Source organism: Agelaius tricolor, unplaced genomic scaffold (assembly GCF_023055355.1).
Source record: "Agelaius tricolor isolate 1412-34295 unplaced genomic scaffold, bAgeTri1.0.p SCAF_3, whole genome shotgun sequence".
In the NCBI taxonomy this organism is placed as follows: domain Eukaryota; kingdom Metazoa; phylum Chordata; class Aves; order Passeriformes; family Icteridae; genus Agelaius; species Agelaius tricolor.
In genome coordinates, this window is record NW_027269263.1 from 21,494,808 (window position 1) to 21,509,264 (window position 14,457).

The 14,457-nt window shown below is 45.8% G+C and overlaps 2 protein-coding genes across 2 annotated transcripts; both read right to left on the reverse strand.

The window, feature by feature from the left end:
• Window positions 1–840: 840 nt before the first annotated feature.
• On the reverse strand, window positions 841–3,118 carry NDUFA6 (NADH:ubiquinone oxidoreductase subunit A6). Its single transcript, XM_071423029.1, has 3 exons — window positions 2,933–3,118; window positions 2,646–2,761; window positions 841–1,453 (listed from the first exon to the last, which is right to left on the reverse strand). The coding sequence occupies exons 1-3, from the start codon at window positions 3,057–3,059 to the stop codon at window positions 1,322–1,324; spliced, it is 375 nt and encodes a 124-aa protein (XP_071279130.1). The 5' UTR covers window positions 3,060–3,118; the 3' UTR covers window positions 841–1,321.
• Window positions 3,119–3,757: 639 nt separating this feature from the next.
• LOC139588087 (cytochrome P450 2D6) lies at window positions 3,758–13,839 on the reverse strand. The gene is made up of 9 exons (XM_071423032.1): window positions 13,004–13,839; window positions 10,735–10,906; window positions 9,843–9,995; window positions 9,069–9,229; window positions 8,764–8,937; window positions 6,813–6,954; window positions 6,071–6,258; window positions 5,031–5,172; window positions 3,758–4,904 (listed from the first exon to the last, which is right to left on the reverse strand). The coding sequence occupies exons 1-9, from the start codon at window positions 13,214–13,216 to the stop codon at window positions 4,726–4,728; spliced, it is 1,524 nt and encodes a 507-aa protein (XP_071279133.1). The 5' UTR covers window positions 13,217–13,839; the 3' UTR covers window positions 3,758–4,725.
• Window positions 13,840–14,457: the final 618 nt, after the last annotated feature.

The window sequence follows — 14,457 nt, forward strand, 5'->3', positions numbered from 1 at the left end:
TTAAGCCAGCATTGCCCCAGTGTCTCATGGTTTCTGGTGACTAGATCTGGCCTCTTGATTGCCCACTTCTTCCTTCCTTATTGGTGTTGCTGTTGAATTGGGAGCAGTGTATAGTTCCAACACCACATTTGTTCCCTTATTCTTTGGCACAGCTTTTAATGTTTGCTCAATTACTCTCCAGCATGGCTACTAGACAAAAGGGAGCCTGTAATCTGAGTAACCCAAGAGCTGCAGCTAAAGGCAGCTGTCAGGTTCTTGAGTCACTTGGTGTCTGAGTTGCCCCCTCCTTGCCCAATGCCACCTGAGAAGCAGTCGTTCCAGTTTATCTGCTCTTGGGAGCCAAATATGTACCTACTTTGTTTTACATGCTGCCAAAATCCTTTTCACTGCTTTGTCCCTCCTGGGCCCCTCCTGACTTCGTCAACACTCTTCTTAAAAACATGCCAACCCTGGAGCCCCAAGGTAGCTCTGTACACATCCCTGAGGAGTGCTGTGTTACAGTCCTCATGGGGAAGAAAGCCCCAGGACTTACAGGATAAAAAGATGTTTATTTAGGCTGGAAAAAAGAATTTTGAGTATACTACAACATCCAGTGCTGGGCACATCTGGAAGAGCACCCAGTTACTTGCTGAAAACCTGTTCTCTGCTGAGAGAATAAATTCTCCTTATCCCTCTCAAAAGGGAACTAGTAATTCCAGATTCAGTGGATGAGGTGATGGCAGGACACCTTCTCCTGCTAGGCTTCAGAAGCTCTTACAGAGCCTTCCTATTCTAGAAAACAGTACAAATCCCCTTTTTCCAGGAAATTTCATTTTACAGCAGAGAAATGGACTCTGCTGATGTTTTATTGCACAAGGATTTATTTGCCTACCATTAGGCTATTTTCTCTGTGAGAAATGAAGGAGACTAATGTCCAATAAAAAACACAAGGTCAACAAAGTCATAGGATGAAATTCCAAGACACCGCATGAATACACATATACCTCAAGCACAAGAACATTTCTGCCCTTTTCCTCACAGAGCTAACATCTACAGATGGGGCTGCAGGCTAAGCACAAAGACCAGCTGCCAGGCTGTGTTGTGGTTATTCAGCAGACACCCCAGAGCAAGCGATGGGATAAATGCCATCCACTGAAAATACACACTGGCAAAACTAGGAAATGACAGCTCTTCAAACAGATCATAATGGCTTGCACATGCTCTGGATTCGCCTAGTCATTAGGCTCTTAAGATGCTAGAGAATCTCTTGGTATGGATTTTTTTTTTCTATTGTATAGAACTTTATTTGTAATATAAGGCAGGAAGACACAGAGTCAGTTCCTCAGGGATTGTGGCCCGCATAGAATTTGGACAGAAAGTCTTTAGGTTGCGGGGTTTCCGTCTCGTGGAAGTACCGCATGACATGAGTCCTCTGCTTCCAGACATGAATGGTTTCTTGAAGCTCCATTTTTCCCTGCACACACACAAAAGAATTTTAGACTAGTTGGCAGTTAGAGCCCAAGTCTAACCACGCGGTACTGTGAAAGTTATTTGAGTGAACTTAAAAACACCTACAGAAATAATAGCTGCATCAACACTTCTGTACCCCTACAGCCTGCGTGCATCACCTGCACTGTGACACAAATATATTGTTCCTGCCTTGGTACTTCCATGGATTTCTCTGCAGCACAGCTTCCCAGCCCTGTGGAAGAGGCAAGAGACTCTGTCTCTTTCTTAAAACCTGCTTTGTTTCTTTCCTGACCCGCACCTCCCATAAAATTCTACACAACATTCCTAACTTTCGAGCGCCTCTACTGAATTTGGGTGAACAGTAACACTTCAGCTGTAAAATTAACTGCTGCCAAGTGCTTTGCACCAGTACCACTGCCACTGAGACATGCAAATTCTTCACAATTTCATTCTTTTGTACTCGTTTTATAGGATGGTAGCACAGAACAAAATGAGACTGCCTGGAATTGTCACCTAGCATACTATCTAAGATTCTGTTTCCAGATTTTTTCATCATGTAAAGTCAGAGTAATTATCTTGAAATGCAAGAAACAAAACAGGTGAGCATGGCAGTCATTGTTTGGAAGCTTTCTAATGCATTAGAACTGCAGAGGTGTTTCTGTTGCTCAGACACATTTTCAAGCCTGAGGTGCTGATTATTGCTTTGAAGCAGACAGGTCTCTCAGGCCTGTAACACCATCAGATGTGTTACAGAGCCGGAGTGTTCTGCCACCCAAAACCAGCTTCCCACCAAGTACTGACACTGTAATATGTTTCAGAATCAGCGAAGAAAACTATTTTCCGATCCAATGAAGGACTGTAGAGGGAAGAAAGTTCATTTTTAATAGTAAACTAGTGAGCAGCACCTATTTTCCCTTTGATTGTTGTTAAAAAAAGGGTGAGCAAGCAAGCAAGCAACAAAAAAAAGGAACAAACCTGGTGTTTTAATTGTCGCTTTGCTTGACATACACTTGCTGAATTCTAAAGCCACCCGATCCCTTATCAACAGGTTTCCTGACACAGATATTACCAATCAAGTGCAAGAGACAACCACTCCATAGACAGGCTGGTACAAACTTGTTCTTCTCCTCCATCACACTCACCACCATCAGCCACGTTCTCTGCAGCTTCAACAAATCAGAAGTAACTGTGTGTACCTTAATAACCAGCATGTCTATCACGCGTGGATCCGTAACGTGGGCGTTCTTCATGAACATCTCCCGCACCTTGTTCCGCCCCTGTTTCACCGTGATGTCCAGCTGGTACAGGTGCACTAAGAGAAACACAACACCTACTGCGGTCATCCACGTCCTTCTGCACTTGTTCCACCAGCAACGCGCAACTCAACCCTAAAATCGCTACACTCACTCGTCCGGCTGCACCAATGTCACTAAGGCCGTTCCGACCTTGAGCCCGCGCGGCAGGCCCCGTGTCCCTCACCCACCCGTGTTGGGCACCTCGCGGTACCAGGCCCGGTACAGCTCCCTGACGCGCCGCTTCGCCTCGCCCAGGTCCCGGCTGAAGATCGGCTTCACGGCGGCCGACACCACTCCCTTGCCAGCCACCGCCATCTTGCTGCCGCTGCCACCTTCCCCGCCGCCCGCGGGAACGCACAGGGCAGGGCAACTGCTCCTATTGGCCAGCTGAGCTGCCACTCCAGCCTTTCGGGCCGGCCGCCTCCTATTCGATTGGTCCTAAGAAACGCCAATCACCCAATCACCGTGGAAGGGACTGAGCAGCTGCTGGCTGGGGCCACACCGGGCCCCGCCTCCTGAGGCTGTGGGTCTGCCCCGCCCCTCAGAGCCCGCTCCTCCCTCAGGGCAGGGCTGGGGCTGTGACCTGGAGTGAGCCATTTGTTCCCTTTGCCCTGGAACGCCGCCATCGGCTGCTGTTCGGTCGGTCAGGCAAGTGGACTTTCTCTGAGTCACTCTTGCGTGCTGGAAAAGACACTCCCTACTTTAGCTATACCCACGTTTTATCCAAATAAGCGAGTGCCGGGACCTCTCCAAAGTTAAGTTCCCTTTAAACACATTGGGGTATGTGCTGGCCCCTATAAATCCCAACACATGCAGTTCGGTGTCACTGAACAGACCAGAAAAGTAACACTGAAATGATCTTGAAAGGCGCAGGTGCTGGGTGTGAGGAGAGAAATCTCAGGTGAGTATCTGAGGCAGGAGCACAGCAGGACTGAGACAACCACAAAGAGGAGGGGCAAGAAAGGAGATTTCGTATCACTTTTATTCTTTCAAGTTATTTTGTTGATGAAAAACATAAATGTGCAAATGTGCAGTTCCTGCTGAAGTTCAAATCTTAATTTTGTTAGTAAGTATATGCACAATTCCATAACTTTCATAGCTTCCAAAATTACTATTACACAAAATTACTACTGCACACATGCACTTGATTTCAGATTTATTTATTTTTTTTTAGTGGTGGTTATAAGTAGGAGCTCCTTTGTGCTACTGTCTCTTTAGACATGGTAAGTGGGCTACTCCTAATTTAAACATCAACATATCTTTATATCTTGCAAACAATTTGTCAGGGATATTGCAAGAAGAAAGAGAGAGGCAGCTCTGAAATCTATGGCCATACAGTTTCAAACAGTGTTAACTCCATCCCAAGGTGAGTTCCAAACCTGCCCAAGAGCTTTTGTATTTTTGGCATTTATGTAATGCCAAAAATAAAAGAAAAATAATTGAAAGAGATAATAAATCTAAACACCAGGATTTCTCTTTAAATGTATTTATCAAAATTTCTGTATTTCACAAATGACCTTCTTCTGTGGCCAAAACACCATCTGGATTATTTATGTACTCCTTGGTATTTACTCCTACTGGAGACATAGTGTGACATAAGGGCTGTCAGGATTAAAACTTACTTTCTTTGAGGCTAGAAATGAAGACAGTGCAGTATTTGTTCAACACAGAGAAGTGTGTAATAAACAGGAAGGAATGAAGGGGACATGAATATCCTGGATGGTAAGATTTTCCAGAAGCACTAGGCTGAAACTACATTGTAATGTCAGTTTGTTGTTGAAGCTGAAGCTCTCTTGTCTGATTCAAGAAGCACAACTAGAATTAAGCTCAACAAGATACTGGCCTAGATCCTTACTTTACACAGCTGTGGCCTTCTGCACAGACTTGAGATTGAGCATGGCATGATCCTGCCTAGACCTGCAATGTTCCTGACAGAGTTTGGGCGGTGGTGGTCTGTCAGTGGAAGGGGAGTGGTGTGCACCTATCTTGGGAGAGCTCGCAGCAGGTATGGGTGTGGAGAGTTGGTGAGTGCAAAGTGACTGTCCTCCCGTGGCCTGGGCTGGTCCTCAGGGAGCACAAAAGTGAATTTCTGCAGGAGAGTGGTAAAGAAGAGAAAGAGCTCCATCCTGGCCAGCTGTTCTCCCGGGCAGGCACGGCGACCTGCAAGAAAGGGAAGAGGAAGTGTGTCAGAGAGGGCAATAATCGATGTTGGAATTGCCGTGGGGGGAGCCAGTCACCCTCCAGCTGTGCTTCTGACCTGCAGCTGGATCCTCCCCTCAGATTTACCTGCTGAGAAGGGCAGGAAGGCCTCTGGTTTCACAAAGTGCCCCTTTGCATCCAGGAAGTGTTCGGGGTAAAACTCGTTTGGTTTCTCCCAGACTGTCTCATCCTTCAGCACCGAAGACAAGTTGGTGATGATTGTGGTCCCCTGCACTCCCCCACAAGAGGAAACAACTTAAGTGAGAACAGCAGCATTATCTTGGCACAACAGAACAGTGTTGGTTCCTCTTTAGTCCCTGAATGCCAACCAAAAGCACCCATTTCCACTTCTGCATCTTATTTGAAGCAGAGGTAAAGCAGGGCCCATTTCCAATGGCATTTTGTGCCTGCCCTACACTCTGAAGCACCCGAACTTTTGCAATTTGTAGCCTTACAGAGGCTGTAGCGTGCAAATGCCGATTTCACAGTTACACAGTGGAAACAGCCTCTGCTTCTCAGATGCTCCTGGACTTGTTTTATAGCTGCAGAGAAAAAGCTGACTGACAGACTTCAAAGCCCAACTTTTGCAGGAACCAGGGAAAATCACAAAGCTTTCCTGTTTCACATGTCAAAGTTCTAAATCAGAGGAGATACCACACGGCTACAAAAAATTACAAAACTATCTCAGGCTTAAATTCTGCCACTGCTGCCAGGGCAGCTGCTTGTCACAGTGAAACTGGTCTGAATGCCAATGGCAACTGAGTAGCTTCAGAGATTAGAATTTCACTACTAGCATCTCAGGAAGGCCAGTAAGCTGGTGTTCAGTGCCTCCAGAGAGTCTGTTAGGCTGCTTCTGACAGGCAGTGAATATCACGGCTCATTGAGAGGAAAGGAAACCTTTGCGCTGAGCTGCCGCTGCAGTTGTGTTCCCATACAAGAATTGTGAGCCTAGAACACAGATGTGACCGTCTGCCTGAATTTAGCATTTCAAAATGTCCTATTTTAGTGCTCAACAGTGATTGTAATTGAGGCTGGAAGTGCTGCAGGGTTGGATGGGATCATCCCCACCTCGTGCCTGGCAGCTGCAAAAGGGGAGGTTGCTGTGTTGCTTATGTGGTCACGGTCACCTTGGGAATAAAGAAGCCTTGCAACTCGGTGTCCCGGTACGTCATGTGAGGTAACCCAACAGGAACAATATCCCCACAGCGTTGCACTTCATGGATCACAGCATTAGTGTAAGGCATGCTTGCTTGGTCCATCATGCTGGGGGGTCTCTCTCTGCCAATCACTCTATCAATCTCTGCCTGGACCTTACCTGAAAGCAGAAGAGATAAAGAATTAGAGGACTCTTAGAGGACCAGAGGCAGCTGGTACAAGCTGAAGGAAGACTGGCTGCATGAGATTGTAAGCACTGTGTGAGAACATGACAAGCAGTTAGAGACAGGAAGGCACTTTTCAGTTGATCGGTGGCTATGTATAACTGTTCTTTGCTCATAGCACCCTTATCAAGGCCTTGCCACTTGATATGCTACCTTACTCCTCCTCTATGTAGCTTGAAGGGTAACTGGCCGAGTGGCATTAGAGAATTTAAACCAATCAGCATCTATTCCAAATATTGGAAGAGCCTACACTGACCACAGCCAGTCCCCAGGTGAAGCCCTCAAAATGAAGGCAAGAGCGAATTTGCCCTTCAAACTCCAGTCTTTTTATCATGGCTACCCCCTGCCAGAACAGCTGTTTGGGAAGTGTTTCTCCTCTGTTTCTGCTAGACCAACAATCATCAAAGCAGTTCCTCATTGTGTAAGCCTTGTGGAAAAATGAGTCTTGAAGGGAAGAGGCTACATTTCTGTAGGTAAGTTTCTGACTTACTCTGTATTTCTGGGTGGAGCAGCATGTACAGCAATGCCCACCGGAGAGTGGTGGAGGTGGTCTCAGAACCAGCTGTAAACAAATCTTGGACAACCAGACGAAGGTTGTTATAGTGGAAACCATTCTCTTCAGCTGCCTTACCCTGTGGAGAGCAAAAAAGTGGGTGATTGGAGCTGTGGTATTTGTTGGGGAAGAAGATCACTGTCCAGAGAAGTGCTGAGAAGCACTGGATCCATTTTTTAGCATGCGTTCCTGCTTTTTATTGGAAGAGTAGAGCACAGCACAAGCAACAGTCTGAGCATGAGTGATGTACTTTGTAACTCTGTTCCCTCCTGTATTTGAAGGTCCTCAACCACCTCCAGTATACTCAGAGAAGAATGCTACTCCTGCCTTCAGGACAGAAGTAAACACCTTGTGCATTCAGCTCAAATGGACAGCAGGCCCTTGCCACTCACTGTAACATCTTCCCCCAGAGGAGGTGGAGCACAGTTATTCAGGTTTGATCAGATGATAAAAGCCACAGAGTAGAGAGGAGGCTGCATTGATGTGGCAAATGCAAAATTAGCATCTTTTTCAGGGGGTTATCTCTAGCCACGCATTACAGATTCTCACTGCTCCTGCCCTGGTGTTTTCTTACTATTGAAAAATAAAAGATCAGGGCTATCAGGTTAAAGGATTATTGCTTCCTACTAAATCTGCAACACCACTTCTAGCAAAACTAGTCTCTCATCCAAATGCTAATTGAGCTCAAATTTGTTAGCATATGACATATGAGATATGAGATATGACAAGCTCTCTGCATGAGTTCATCTGCTTTTCTAATCCTCTGTATACTTCCCTTTCCTAGGGACTAGCTTCTGTTAAGTTATTCTGTATATTTAGATGCTGTTGTAATATGGATAGCAATTAATAATGCATTTAAGACTCAACTGTTATTCCAATAAATGATCTCAGACAAGGGAGTTTGGGACGGACTTGACCCAAGTTAACTCAGGAGAGGGATTTATCAGACTGGCGCTCAGGTGATGTTAGTGAACAGAAGAGGGATGTGACAAGAGACAGCACCCACCCCCAGGCTGTACTGCTCAGTGCAGAGTAACGTGGGTCACGTTGCTCTGCCCATGGGCTGGAGGTGCCCGACCCCCACAGCATGGCAGGGTTTGTAACGCAGAGCAGCAGTGCAGTCTGAGGACTTGGATGGGGGAAGTGATTTGCAAGCAGAATTTGGTAATATTGCTCATCTGGCATTTGAAATGTAGTGAATCCATGTGCAGAAACATATGGCAGATGGACAGGCTGACCCGAATATCTTTGATTTTATACTGACTTTGTGCCTGACTGCATTCAAAGAAAGACTCCTTTTAATTTCAGTGAAGTTCAGAATTTAGGCCTTCCTCTGAGATCTAGCAATAGAGTTCTTAGCAAGCAATTCAAAACTATATATATCCCAAAGGAGACACTGGTTTCAAATCATATCTCGGTTTAAAGGCAGGCTGCGGATGGGGCAATGACTCCAAAAAGTCAACCTGTTGCTCCAGTTTTTGACTGATCTTGAGGCATCAGTCATTGAGGCACCGACATTACACAGAATCGTGCATGCTGACTTGTTCCCTGGTGCAAACTTAGGACATTTAGCAAATTCTCAATTATTGCCTTTTAGAAGCCTTCATATTTTTGTAGGCTGGAAAGAAGGAAGTTCCTAGATTCTGAAGGAAGTGTGAAGGCAGAAAATGCAAACAAGAGCATCAACAGATAACATGGTGTCCTAAGACAATAAAAGAGGTTCCGGCATGACGAATACCTTTCTTCTCAAGATACAGCATGGAAAGAAAAAGTAGGAAATTAGTTGGTAAGAGGTTTTGTGCAGCTCTAGGAAGAAAGTCGGCTTCACAAGCTTGAACTGGCAAAGAAACTACTCCTGATCCTGGAGGGTCTGCTAGTATCAGCCTACCTTCTCCATTTCCTTTAAAAATACATCCGTGATATCTCGGGTGTAAGCAGGGTCCCAGGTCTTCACATGTTTATCTATGGCCACATCTATGAAGTCCATTAACTCCCTTTGTGCTCGAAAAAGCTTCTGTGCCACTCCAGGGACCCGCACCAAAATGGGCACCACGTTAAGAAGCTGGGGTGTGAGAACCAAAGAGGGGACAAAGAAAGAGAGAGGAGATATTACGTGATGCAAAAAAAAGAAAAATGAGGCAAACTAAATTCTCTCAAGTAATAGAGGGCAGCTTCTTACAGCTTGTGGCTTACCTGAGGCAGGAATCCAGTTTCCTGATCCAAGGAGTTTTGAAATAACCGTGACAGCTTCTTGAATGTCTCATCACCATAGTCAAAACGGTCCCCAAAGACAATGTTGCAGATCATGTTGCAGACAGCATTATTTAAGGGAACATGTATATCAAAAGATTTACCTGAAAATGGAAATGGAGACCAAGCCATGAAGCTCAGTAACACCAAACTGCTGGACCTCATCTGTCAGCAGTGAGAATACACAAATGCCACCTTGATGACGCCAGGAGAAAAAGCCCCCAGACCACTATAGCATCACACTAGGAAGTGAAATAATCTCATTCTTACTAATATTTAGTTGCTCTATCTTTAAAGAAGAAAATTCCCAAGAAAAACTGAGCTGTTGGGGCTGTTCTGTGACTTGACAGGTAACACTTTGTTCTGTGTCTGGATGACAGGCTGTGAACTGTCAGCTGCACTTTTATTGCATGTGATAATATCAGTAAACTTTCCACTAAACTTTATCAAGTTAGAGTTACTGAGCTCTGGGAATAGCTGTGTTTTACCTCTCTATTTCTAATTTCCTATTTGTTTACTGTTTCAAATGGATTAGTGTTACAGTAGCCCCACTGTGCAAAGCAGAAGAGGCTCCAGGAGGGCACATAGACTAGGAGCACTGCATTTGCAGGGGAAGAGAGCCCTGCATGCAAACAGGAGTGGCTGTAGCATTACTTCTCTCTGCATCACTGTATGGCCTTTTTCTGTGATTTCCCCATCCTTGTGGATGTCACAAACCTTCTTCAGACTCGATTTCAGAACAAAGAAATCCAGCTTCCTCTACCACTCGCTCCTCCAGGGATTTCTTTCCCATCCCAAAGTTCCTCAGTGTAGAGAGTGAGAATCTCCTTAGCTCCTTCCAGACGTGTCCATATCTTGCTACAACAATCCCTGGAATTGTGGATGAGCAAGAAATGTCAGATATGTGGCTTGTACATCAAGTGAATGGTGCTAGAGAACAGCAGTTGTGAGTCTGGAGGTACAGGTCTGTATGGACAGATGAAACAGTCTGACCTTGTGCAGCTTGTTCAGACAGCAATTCAGAAAGGGATCACTGCACCTTCTAAAGCTTGTGCATGGCTGGCAAAGATGCAGGGGGATTCAAAGGGAGCAACAAGGGCTGCCAAGGATAAAGGAATCACCTCTCCAAAACATTCAGCATTGTTCCCATAGCTTGTGTGAAGTGTGTTGCAGCTTGTGCCACCACACAGGAGCTGAGGATGTGATGTGGGCAGCATGCAGCAAAATACTCTGTCTTGAATTAAAGTTATCATATTTTTTGCAACAACTTACATGTACCATTAAAACTTACCATTTTCCATAAGCATTTTGTCTTACATAAGGACCATAAGTACTAATTTGTGGCTGTTGGGAGCTGGCAGAAAGGTTGTACCATTTATAGTGTCCTTACACAGGTGAAGAAGTGTGTGATTGCTAGAGCTGTACTACAGCCATGAAGGGGAGCCCCCATTTAATCAAATCCAAGTTTATCACCACCAAAGGGTGCCAGACATGCAAGGAGGTTGACCAGGGGGACACACCAAGGTGCACTGCACTGAGAAAATCTTGCCTCCACCCAATCCTTCTCTTGCTAGTGCCATCAAGGAATGTCCATTGTCATGGGACTTGCCTTCACAATTCTTTCCATAGCCCATGTGTTCATATATTGGAAAGTATGGCCGGTCAGCAAAGTCCTCTGATTTGTGGACCAGGGCTTCCTTCACTGTTTTATACCCATTCAGCACTACCACGTTGGTCCAGCAGTTCTGGAGACTGAAGATGTTTCCAAACTTCTTCTGAAGCTGCCGAGATAAAAAAGCATATCTGTTGCGGTTTGAATTTCTTTTATTGATTCTTTGTTATGTGGTTTGTTCTGTTGTACCCCCATGTTCTCCCAGAGTTAGTGTTACCCTTCCTCAAAGCTGTCCCTCATGCCATTCCCCGCCCCTTGTTCCTGCTGTTTCCCTGCCTGTCATCGTAACCCAGCCCTTGATTCCCGAACCTTCTCTGCCACTTTAACCACTTAAACCTGGTCCCTGTCATGGCTTGTGTCTGGCACCTTCGAACAAGTGGCTCTAAAGGTTCTGCCTCTGGTAAATCCCTGTACCGAGGCAGTTCCCCGCTCCGGGCGTGGCACCGGAGGTCCAAGAGATAGCCCAGGCTCCGGCAGTGGCTTCACATGTCCCTGAAAATGAGCTGAGTGTAACATCAGAAATATCACCATATCTTTCTTTTGGGCATTTACTACTGAGTGAACTTTGAGGTACTTTTATTCAGAGATATTCAGCTGATCTTTGACCTTGAACTTTGCAATGTAACAGCTCCAAACAGTGCCAAGCAGCACCTGTAGCAGGATCAATGGCGTGTAAGTGGAAAAATTTAGAATACACCTGTCCTGGCCAAACTGTTGTCATGAACATTGTGCAAGTACTTTTAATTTTGTCAAGAACCTTTGTGGGAATTTTTAAAGACTGCATGCTCAATAATGAATTATTTCCTAATGATTCTATTTATTTTGATCTGAAAGACAAAGTAAGTTCTGAGTTAGTCTACTTTTGCTGAAGGGAATATTGATAATAAAGTGATATGTAATTTCCATTTAAAGATGCATTTGTACCTAAAGATCTACTCAGAACCAGGTTTCCAGAAACATGGCTGGGAAAGGCAATTCCACACTGGAGTTCCAGGTCAACTTTCTCCCTAAGAGGAGTGTATACATCTAGTACGACTGGTAACTGGAACCCTACATCTGCTGTGATCTGTGAGCCTCATAAAGCTGAATCAGGATGGCTGCACAGGTAATCCTGTCAGCCATACACTCTCCATGGGAGCTGGCCATGGAGCAAAGGCTTCTCCAGGTAGACAAGCCCTTTAACGGGACATGGACTCGTGGGCAGGCAGGTCAAAGCTCCCTTGCTAGTCAGGAACACTGAGCAAAGCTCAGAAGCACATTGTTTAAAGACAGTGCAAGAGTAGCAATACCCCACAGTTTTCTTCTACTTTTTTTTCCTGTCTTTTTTTCCTTGTTTAAAAGCTAAGATTCTTGATTTCTTCACTGTAGCATTGAAAGGAATTGACGTACTTAATACTGTATTTGCAGTAGGGTTGAAAAGGGGATTAGCACTTCACTGGCACTAGAAATACATCATTAGAAATGATTACTGGTCAAGACTGTGGTTAGTATGATCTGACGTGATATGATTTGAAAATAGGAAGACTTTGGGCTACATGCAAGCAAATCATACGAATGCTGTATTTAGGTTCTCCACTTCGCAGGTTTTGGACAGGCAGCTGAACAGTGCTGTCCTGGAAAAGAGGCCTTTAGAGTTTGCAAGCTGAAGCACAAAACACCCGTGGTTTATCTGCTGCAGGCTGTGAAGGCCCTGCTTTCCCTTTGAGAAAAGGTAAGCCCTGACTTTAAATAGGAACCTACTGAGATTCTGGGCATTGCTGCAGGGGCAAATCCCACAAGCTGGCCTCTTTAACTGAAACTGTCACATGCCTGCAGGCATGCTTCAGTAACTCTCAGGGAAGCCTGCCATTGTTGCAGCCACATTCCCAGCCCACAGATATTTGTTTGTCTTCCCTTCTTTGCACAACTCCCTGCTCCTTTGCCTCCAGGCCTGCCCACAGGTCAGGCTGGCAGCCAGCTGTACAACAGCCCCTGTCACTAGGGGCACAGTATATCCAGCCATGTTTATCATCCAGTGTGCATACTTTTACATTCCTTTACCTTTTTTTGCTAGTTAGTCTTAAAGCTCTGTCTAGCAATTTCAGGGGAAAAGAAAATTCATGTTCTCCATGTTATGTACCTGTAGGTGATGCCAGGGTGTGACCCAGCCCTCCTGGGCCCATGGTGGGTTGTATGTGGAGTGTTTTGCTCAGGGGCTGCCACTCACCTGGCCAAAGGAGTGGTGGGGGTTGTGGAAGTCAACGGAGAACATGGTCCCGATGAATGGCAGCGAGGCAGGGCCCGGCGGGTAACGGCTCCACTTCTTTCTGCGCTTCATGAAGTCAAGCAGTAAAGTAAACACTGTAAGAAAGACTCCCAGTATAGAGATATTGCTCCAGATGGATGACAGCTGGGACCCCAGCCACAGGAGCAATGCCATTTTGTAGCCTGTCTACTCCTTGTTTTTCCTCTTTTGACCCAAGACTGTTGCTGCCTCCTTTTGCCTTTTCTCTTCTCCTCTCTCACTTTCTTGCCCTTACAGCTGCTCCTTTCTCCTTGCTTCCTCCTCTTCCTCACACTGCCTTTTTCTGCTGCTCCTCTCTCCCTGCACTTGCTGGCCTTTGACTGTGAAACTTGGCTCTACCTCCAAGCTCCTCCTCTGCTTGGCTCAGCCTTAGGGGAGTGGTGATGAGGGACATCCCTCCTCCTCTTCCTCCTCTTCCTCCAAAGCCGAAGCCCAGAGGTCTCCATTCCTGCTGAACGTGGCAGCTGGTGCTAACAATGCCCTCAGTGGGGCAGGGCTGGCTGAGCCCTGGGTGTTTGGCTGCCTTCTCTCACAGACAAGGAGAAGTACACAAGCAACCAGTCTTGCTGCATTCTCATGGAACAATTTGGAAAAAGGTTGTTTAAATGTGTGTCACCTTCTTGTTAGTACAGGCAAGTCAAGGAAGAAGCAGCTCCTAAACACAGATCATACAGGTTTCTCGTTGCAGGCTAAGAAGAGGTTCCATTGGAACTTGAGAAAGTTCAGGTTAGATCGAACATTCCCTTACAGAAAGCACTTACTACAACAGTTAGCTTAAAACAGTCCCTTGAGATTTTAAAAATAATTTATCTTTCTAGGATTAAAAATTTTTATCAAACTCCAAGTGTCAGTCAGCACAATGACCTCAGCTTCTGTAGACCACAGCTCAGCTGCAAGAAGTCACATGTATTACAAGGTGCCTCCAATGTCCAGCCTTTGGGGCAGTAGTAATGCCAACACAATTATGGAGTCAGTCAAAGTATTTCCTAAAGTGTGCATCCCTAAATTTCCAAAGTATTTCCTGTGTGCTCCTGGCATCCCTGCCATTGGAGATCAATAAGCCTTGCTCTTAGGACAGTCAGCTCTAGATAAAAAGAAGCAGTAAACCCATCACAGCTTGATCTGTGATCTCAGTGTGATCAGGGGAAAGCCTCCTAGTGGAACAGTTGCTGCAGCAGTGATGGAGAGCTTGGGCTGCAGGGCAATGCACCTGCAAATGCTGTGCAGGCAGCGCTGGTGTGCAGCCAGGGCCTCCAATGCCCTTTCCCCTGCCAGGGGAGGCACCTCCACGCTCATTGTCTGTGTGCTGACCTTACCTTGCTGGAGTCTCCACAGTAGAATCCTGTTTTGAAAGCATCATGACTCAGGGTGCAGGG